An 8964-nucleotide genomic window follows, 5' to 3' on the forward strand; every position below is an offset into this window, starting at 1 on the left:
CAACTGTATATATATGTATATAAAAATATATATATACTTTGTATATACGTCTATGGTGTGTATATGTGTTAAACTCACAAATATTAATATCAGTATCACGACAAAAAATCCATTATCGCCCAAGCTTGAAGATATGATGCAATGCAATGCAATACAATGCTAGTATTTTTAAATAGTGGTATTACTATTTTTTACCACTGGTAAATATCAACCAAAAACCTTATTTCCCCGTGTTTGCTAGAGAAAAGTCATGAGTACGAGTTTACAAACTGCACGTGAAAGCAACATCCATGCCTCGCGATATTTTCGGCAGCTGCATTGTTGCTCTTTGCTGCTCGCGGCCGTCTCGGATTTGCCCGCAGCAAATGTACCAACTTCTACCTACAGGAGTGATGCTAGCTTTGTGATCGCCTGATGTTATTTTTCTCTTAAACGTTACCAAGCTCGTTTCGTTTCAGATTCAGGCACGTTGCTAGCACAAAGCTAGCTAGCTTGATTATCGCTCGCGAAAAATGAATTCCAACACGCACGTCATTCAGGTGACAAATGTCTCCCCGAGCACAACGTCCGAACAAATGAGGACTCTGTTTGGATTCCTCGGGAACATAGAGGAGCTCAAACTGTTTCCACCTGAGTGAGTATTGTAAACTATAAATTGGTAGAACGATGTCTTTACCGAGCTTACGTGGCTCACGTTGGGCTTCCCTTGAGGCCCGTCGTGTCGAGTAACGTTAGGCCTATCTGCACGGCATGCTAATGCTAACATTTGCCCGCGCCTTAAGCTAGTTCAGCAGCAACACTCGCTTTAAATTCCGCATGTGGGACACATTTACTGATACTTTCTCATGTTATGTCATTATTTGAGGTTCAAGCAATGGTTTTAAATCTATTTTCTTCCTCAGACTCGGACATGCAGCTAGTTAACAGTTACGGGGCTTTCACACCGCTGCGCGTTAACTCGCCGCTTGTCGGTATTTTAATGAGGGGAAGTCGGCAGAGTCAAACCAGGGGTGCTTGAGTGGGTTTCCAGGCGGTACCTAGCAAAAAGGGGAATTCATTTAATTCATAAGTAACGCAATAACAGAGTATATGACTAGTTTGGCCGTTAGTTGCATACACTTTCTGTAATTAAACCTCTAAAGGTAAAACTATCAGATGGGGGACCCTCGGACAAAATATCATAAACTAGGGGTCCGTGGTCTAATTTGTTTAGGGATTATTGATGTAACCAAACAAATTGGAAACCACTTGTATAATAAGTCATACAAAATGAACTGACAACTTTGATAATATGTTAACGTTAGTTGTTTGAGTCACATATCAAGCCAAAATGCTAGGACTTCAACTACAGGTTGTGTGTTATCTATTAAACTTAATGACTTTAGATCAACCATGTAGCAACCACATGTGGAAATTGCATTACAATTTCCAATAGTGAAGTTGTCTAAAAGCTATATCTATATTTCTTACAGTAACACAAATAAAGCAGTAAATCCTCATATTCGTGTACCGGTAACTGAAAATAGCATAAGCACAGCATTTTAGTATGATAAATGACCGTTAAAATATTATAATTTATTGTAAAAATCGATGTCTGTTAATTTACCTAATTGTTTTAGCCTTGAAAAGTACCTAGCATTAACCAATTTAAGCTTCTGTCTTTTTCTGCTTTTACATCACTATATATTTTAATCATTTGTGTATTTTCTCGTTTTTTGACACAGACTAAACAATTAAGTAATGAATAAATGAGTTTGTCAGACCGTGTAAATGAATATTATTTGCAGCCCTAGATGCAGCATTTTGTTAATGTAGGATTTGCTGACTTAAATAATGTGGTAAAAGAAATTAACTTAGCATTAATATTGACATGTGAGTGACATCCTGTTGGCAATCCCTTGGGCTCCCCACATCTCACTTGGGTTGCTAATGAGCTACTGCAATATATACTCTACAGTATTTAACATTGACTTTAGAAGGAAATAATTGTTCTCTGCTTTGTATTTTCCTGTATCCAATTACGCCTGGCTTCTCAGCAGGTAGGACATGTCGAGGACGATAACAACAAAGGTTCAAAGCGTCAGTGATCAACAGTGTTCTTTGATTCTCAACAGATTGTCGAGAGTTGTGATAACACCACAACACGCTTTATAAGTATCTCTAAGATACCTTGTTGGTCTAAGCAAAGGATGTAGAGGTCAGAGAGTGGATGAGATTACATAGCCCATAATCCATTATTAACTTAACTGTCCCTGGGGACACAACACTTATTGTCAGTTTGAAGAAGGCATGTTGGGTCTCCTTGTTTGTATTCTTTGCACAACATATTTGTATTTTTTTCCAGTGACTCTCCCTTGCCTGTGACTTCACGTGTCTGTTTTGTAAAGTTCCTTGAGTCTGAGTCGGTGGGAGTTTCCCAACACCTGACGAACACCGTCTTCGTGGACCGAGCCTTGATCGTGGTCCCTTTTGCCGAAGGTGGGTGTCTGTTTTATTCTTGTCTGACTTACATGGATATCTGTGAACATACATCAAAATTTGTAGGTTGTTTTGATAGAATTTCAAGCACTATCTGAGCCATTGTGAGTTTTTGTGTCCAAGCAACATTTGCTAAGCTTTTCAGTGCTCGGCATTTTTAGGTATGTAAAAGGGAAATGTACATTTGTGTCCATGTCTGACAATCTAGCTGTAAACTTCTCTCTCTGTTATTTGTGTTGTGGTTTTCATAGTGGACAAGTCATTTGCAGAGAGCCCCTTCCTTGCTGGCTGAAAGTGGTCCTCTGCTGCCATCAGGAGATTAGAAAAAAATAATGGCACCAGGCTCGCAAGCCCCCTTCTGTCTCTTGTTCTGCAGTAAAATATTAACTCTTTATTTTTTTCTCTGTTCAAGGCATCATAAATAGCCACAAAACTCTTAAGTACAGTAAGGGGGTGGCAGGAGAGGGTGCAGGGCAATCTCAATTCAAAGTTCAAAGAGTTTAATTATTTTTTAAATAAAATGTTTGTCGATTAGTAGGCATGCACCAGACTAGGGATGCCCCGAGCAGATCTGCTGGATCGGTATCAAGGTAGATCAAGACATATTTTTGTTTTTAGTTAATTGGTATTGACTTTAAAGCCATTTTTGATCATGTTTATATTTGAACCTTTTGCACTGTGGGTATGCCAGTTGTCAACATTTCCCAATATACATCAACAATGAGTTCACTTTTTGTTATCCACACTGATGGCATGCATCAGCATGTTGGTGGTATACACCGCTTCAAAAATTGTTTTAACCTGGGTATACTGTATAATTTGTGTTGCGTAGCATACATGTAGTGGATTTCCTCCCAAAACGGATCCACGCGGACGCTCCTTTGTCCATAGAATATATATTTAACACTGTAGGAAACCATTAATGTTCCTGCACATACACATTGCTGTTTTTAGTTACTGGCTGATTAGGCATACTTTCAAGTTTAAATTGGGCGGAGCCAAGGTGGGAGTTTGCTTAGGTCCCTAACAGGTGCACCAAAGCCTAGCCATGGACTGAGGGAGATGTCACTCAAGCACGGTCTTACAGGTCTACACAGTTCTGGGGAGAGGTCTAATCAGCCACATAAGCAAAGACTTGACCTGTGTTGTGCTGTTAGCTTTGTTTTCATAATGTTAAACATATCCAAACTGAATTACATCTTCAAATGTAATCTTAGCCTTGATAGGCTGATAATAGGCTGCATTACATTACAAAAATTAAAATAATTTATTGGGACTCGGGTATTGGCAGAATGTTAATATTAAATGGCACAAGTCAGGGGTGAAATGTTCGGGGCATCCCTATACAAGCACAAAGTATACAGAATAGATCAACTAAACCGGTGTGCATGCTAGAATAGCTTTTGCAGATGTTGTGGAAGTTGATTAGTACATAATTTGGTTATTAATCATGATAAGCACACAAACTGCCTTTGGCATGTACTTGCTTCATGTGCCAAAGCCTTGTATTTTACACTGCATCTGTATTTCAAAATTTTTACTAACACACAAGATAAAAGTAGTTGTAAGCCTCTGCTTGATGTTGCAGTAAAATGCTTTTTATTGACCCTCTCCACACATGACTCTGAAAGAGTTGAGTGAATCTCACGTTTAACAGTGGTGTTTCTTTTGTTGTTGTGTTTTACAGTTCTTTTTCCTGGTTCAGCCAGCCCTATATACCAGGCCCTGCTGAAAATGCCACCAACAGTTTTGTCTTCTGCAGCCTTATCCTGTTTCTCAAGTGTCTTTTCTGTTGTGTGTGTGTGTGTGTGTGCGTGCGTGTGTGTGTGTCTCTCTCTCTCTCTTTCTCATATTTTAAAATGTAAAATGTCAGATAAAAAATAGCCTGTTTTCAGATTGCACCATGGATGATCATCTCCATAAGATTTTCCCTTTTGATTTTACTGTTTGGTTTCTTCAACTTTGGGCACATTGCCGTGATTATATCAGAGCTTTTGCTGTTAATAGCCCTTAACTGTTAGTGCAGTTTATCTTTGACATTGGTTTGTGTTTTTAGTAACATACTGTTGGCTAAAACCAAGCAGTACTGTAGCTTGTAAGCAATACTTTATCTGGTTGCAAAGTAAGTTTTTCCTTTTTTATGGTGGGATTGTACAAAGTAACCACCAACAAAAGCCCAGAAAAGGTAATATGTCTGAACCTTTTCTGTTTTTGTATTGGTAATGGTAAGTGATGTTGAATTGTACCCTTGTCTACCCCCAAATCATGAACTTTTCTTTCTGTATCTCAATGTTTTTGTGTGCTTTATAGCGAAGCAGCCGGCACGAGTCGCTTGTTCATAAAACATCTAATGAAAGTTGAGAGCACATCCCACGGGACAACTGGCTGTGCTTGCTTACGTTTGGTTCATGACTTAAAAAACAAGTACAGGTGATAAAAATCTTGGCAGTGTTGACCACAGTGTGTATTGTGACTTATAAAATCATAGCTGCTAATCCTACAATCATACTTTCACACAAAAAAGTGAGGGATCAAGATTTACAGACAAGACAAAAAAAAGTGGATTTTTGATCCTTTTCTTTCTTTTCTTTTTTTACTACAGAGTAGTTAGACTAAGGTGGCTTGTCTGCAAGTCTTGTCTGAGTGTTTATCAATATTTGCATGGAGGATGTACTGAAATATTGTTGGTTTTCCTCCAGGAGTCATTCCTGATGAATCTAAAGCTATGTCTCTGCTGGCTCCAGCCAATGCCGTGGCAGGAATGATGCCTGGGGGAGGCCTTCTTCCAACACCCAATCCTCTGGCAGTGAGTTTAGCTTAAATGCTAACATTGTTCATGATCATTTTGGGTGTCTCTTTTCTATTGCTAGATGAGTTCCTTTGATCTTAAACATAACTTATTATAAGCCATAATATAGTTCATGTAACTTACACATTTTTACACTTGTGTGACTCCTGACCATTTTTTTTCAAAGCTTTGAGAGCCTGTAAGCCAGAGTTTAACATCTCAGAAATTGACATTTTATTTATGTGTTGAAGAATGTAAATGTGAACAAGATGTAGAAGGAAATTAAGAAAATACCACAGAATTGTTCATATGGTTATTGTGCAAAAGGAGCAATTGTAATGTACAGAGAGTACTTAGTTAATTCCTTTTAAAATAAAGCACACAAAAAAATACAAATGTTGAACTCGGTGTGAATGGAGCCCATTTCAGAACTAATTGATAATGTTTGAGCTAGATTTACCATGTCTAACATGGATTGAGTAGGTGTAAAAGCACAATTTTTCATCTAGTAACACATGTAAATGGGCACAAGTATTCAAACATGATGCTGTGTTGGATCTGCTGGATGCTAAATAAAACGTTACATAAAATGGAAAGTGCTGTTATTTATCTCTGCAGAGTGTAACAGTCTCTGCTTTTATTTTAGATGGGAGGGACGCCATTCGGAAGTCTTGGAGCTCCCAGCATGGAGCAAATGGCTGCCATGGGAATGCAGGGCCCTAACATGAATCCCCAGGTGACCATTTCATCAGTCACCTACATAGTTGCAGCATATTAAAATGTTTCTATCTGTAATAACCTTGTTGCGTCTCTTTCAGGCTCTTTCTGCAGACTTCCTGAAGCTCATGCAGTCCATGGACCCCAAGTAAGGCACCACACTATTTTATCAGAATATGCAATCTAGTAAGCCTAAACACTTTTTTTGCTGTAAAAAACTAAATAATTGATGGCACTTGCAGACTGAATCCATTAGCGGCCGGACTGAACTTGAATGCAGGGCTGAAAAATGATGCCTCCAATAAGGAGATTGAAGAGGCCATGAAGAGAGTCCGAGAGGCCCAGTCTCTCATCTCTGCAGCCATTGAACCAGGAAGTGAGTGCCCATTTCCTTGTGCCCCCTTTGCAGAAAAGGTTACTTGTTTTAATAATAGTACATTATAATGAGTGAAAAAGCTACTGTCCTCTTAAAACATTGTGCTGGAATCTTTTTTTTTTGTACAGTCGGTGGAATCTTTTTTTACATCATGTGAGCAATAAGTCTATACTACCTGTTAGACATTTAACTATGACATTGTTTTACAGATAAGAAAGATGACAAGCGCAAACATTCCCGCTCCCGTTCGCGGTCACGGCGCAGGCGCTCCAGATCTCGCTCAAGACACCGGTAAAGACACCGGTTAACAAACTGACTCTGGACAAGCAATATCACATGTGAAAACAAAAATAAACTCTGGTGTCTATATACAACCAGACATTAACAGTTTATTTCATTTCTGACAGTAATTTGTTTGGTTTTTTTAAACGTGCCACTGCTTCATTTTTGCAGACGTACGAAGAGCAGGTCTCGGCGGAGGTCCCATTCAAGGAGTAGGAGGAGGTCCAAGAGTCCGCGGAGGAGGAGGACCCACTCCCGAGACAGAGGCCGGCGTAGTAGATCTAGGTCAGCATCTCCACTGTTGTCCTCAGTACTCTATATGTTTTTTTTTGTTTTTTGTTTATATATATATATATATATATATATATATACACACACACACACACACACGCCTTTTTATTAATTATATTATTTTTTTGGACCTGTTACTCTCTGAAAACACAACTTTGCAAAAACATTCACTTCCAAGAGCTGCCTGTTCATCCATTTTTTGTTTACTGCAATGGGCTGCCGTTTACTAATGTTGACCTGTTTGTTTCTTGATCAGGGACAGGAGGAAGGAGGAGAAGTCTAAGAAAAGGTCTAAGACGCCCCCCAAGAGCTACAGCAGTGCCAGGAGGTCTCGAAGCATTAGTCGGTGAGTGGTCTGAGCCCGGCGTTGTTGTGGTGAATCACAGGCACAGGTTTACTTCCTTTCAGTTAATGTAAAGCTACATTCATAAAAGCACATAACTTCAAATGGCAGCAGTCCATGATAGTAGTAGTAGTAGTAGTAGTAGTAGTAGTAGTGTGTGTGTAATTTTTTACTTTTTGTCTCAGGAGGCACAGGCGAAGCCGCAGTGCGTCTCGGTCCCCCAGGAGGAGGTTGTTGTCTAGGTCTCCATCGCTCAGACGGTGAGTTGTCGAGTGCATTTTTCATGCAATTAATTAAAGTACAAGGACTAAAAGTGATACATTTGTCTCATTCAGTCACAAAAAAGAGAAAAAGAAGGACAAGGAGCGTGAGAAGGACCGGGATAGAGACAGAAGGGAGATCAGGGACCGGAGCCGAGATGAAAGAGAACGCTCCAGCAGTAAGAAGAAGAAGAGCAAAGACAAGGAGCGAGATCGGGAACGCAAATCTGATAGTGAGAAAGGAGACGTTAAGGTATGTTTAGAGCGTGGCATGTTGTAATTAAATTAATGGCATCTAATTGAACATCCCAATAGGTGGCTACATTTTTATGGGAATTTTGCTCAAGCTTCTGAATTCCCCTTTTTGAACTCCTTCTGTTGATAGGTGACCCGGGATTACGATGAAGAGGAGCAAGGTTATGACAGTGAAAAGGAAAGAGAGGAGGAGGACGACGATGAGAGGAAGAGCGACTCCGACTCTGCCTCATCTCCCAAAGGCCAGGATGAGATGGAGAGATCAGAAGGTCAAATCCCCAAAAAGTCCAAACTGAATGGAGACGACCATCATCAGGAAGACATGGAGATGAGCGACTAAGAACATCCTGAACGAGACCTTGTTACCTTTTCCACTTTCCTCTTTTATATTTTTAATATAGGCCACAACATGACTGTGCCTGATCACTCAAAGTTAAAGATTTGTTGTCTTAACTGTAGAAGCATTGGGGAAGAAGCGGTTGTAGAAGGAAAGCAGTCCAATAATTTTTGTAAAGAGGACTAAAATATGAATAACATGAGACATGGTTTTAAATTGTCATTGTTGTACTTTTTTTAAGATCCTGTTCATTTTTCTTTTTGTTGCCTTTATGTTTAAACTTTGTCTTCCTGGCAGTAGAATACACAGCATTTCCCTATTTAAAATGCTGTTTGTGTAAATATTTTACTAGTCGGGATGGAGTCCTTTCTTGTTTCATTCTGTTAGTCGCGTACCTCCCAGCACCAACCGTTTTGCTTTAACTGTAATGCACGAAGTCCTGTTTCAGTTGACCTTCCTATTTACAACCCTTTGTAAGTGTACACTGTAGACTGAAATGTGTTGTTGCAATTAAATAAATTAGGTTTTCCAAAGGAAACTAATAAAAATTGGATCAAACTGTCAACTTGCTTTTTCACTGAAAGAAAATGCTTATGCAAATGTTAGACTTTTCAACATTTAATCACTCTGTAATTTCCTGGCACCTTCTCTGGTTGTCTGAACCACGCAGCGCAAACACGTGTCAGGTGCGCAATTGTCCGATAAATTGCAAATTGTTTAAACTTAGTTTTTTGTACAAATGAAACCAGGGATATTTCAAATTTTTGATGACTGAGTGCCAGAATGTAATAGCTGGCCGCACAGGAAAAGTGCAAACAAAAGGTCTTTTCCATCTCC

The 8964-nt window shown here is 39.4% G+C and overlaps 1 protein-coding gene across 7 annotated transcripts; it reads left to right on the forward strand.

The window, feature by feature from the left end:
* The first annotated feature begins 274 nt into the window (after positions 1–274).
* LOC117951044 (serine/arginine-rich splicing factor 11-like) lies at positions 275–8692 on the forward strand. 7 transcript variants are annotated; one of them, XM_034882526.1, is made up of 13 exons: positions 275–634; positions 2345–2478; positions 5178–5284; positions 5613–5615; positions 5913–6002; positions 6085–6131; positions 6226–6359; positions 6569–6650; positions 6813–6926; positions 7189–7278; positions 7461–7535; positions 7611–7788; positions 7921–8692. In XM_034882526.1, exons 1-13 carry the CDS (start codon positions 513–515, stop codon positions 8128–8130), a joined length of 1386 nt encoding a protein of 461 aa, XP_034738417.1. In that variant the 5' UTR covers positions 275–512; the 3' UTR covers positions 8131–8692. The 7 variants fall into 7 exon arrangements, with proteins under 7 accessions (XP_034738417.1, XP_034738418.1, XP_034738420.1 ...); XM_034882529.1 differs by lacking the exon at positions 275–634 and adding an exon at positions 2730–4908 and having other exon boundaries at positions 1823–2478; XM_034882530.1 differs by lacking the exon at positions 275–634 and adding an exon at positions 4789–4908 and having other exon boundaries at positions 1823–2478.
* The last annotated feature ends 272 nt before the right edge of the window (positions 8693–8964 follow it).

This window comes from Etheostoma cragini, chromosome 9 (assembly GCF_013103735.1).
Source record: "Etheostoma cragini isolate CJK2018 chromosome 9, CSU_Ecrag_1.0, whole genome shotgun sequence".
Taxonomy (NCBI): domain Eukaryota; kingdom Metazoa; phylum Chordata; class Actinopteri; order Perciformes; family Percidae; genus Etheostoma; species Etheostoma cragini.

What these genes read in the sequence shown, in the direction of transcription:
- LOC117951044 (XM_034882526.1), top strand. Translation starts at nt 513, where the DNA reads ATGAATTCCAACACGCACGTCATTCAGGTGACAAATGTCTCCCCGAGC. An exon ending in ATGCAGTCCATGGACCCCAA is followed by an intron (nt 6,132 to 6,225) that starts GTAAGGCACCAC and finishes TGGCACTTGCAG; the next exon opens with ACTGAATCCATTAGCGGCCG. An exon ending in AGATCTCGCTCAAGACACCG is followed by an intron (nt 6,651 to 6,812) that starts GTAAAGACACCG and finishes TCATTTTTGCAG; the next exon opens with ACGTACGAAGAGCAGGTCTC.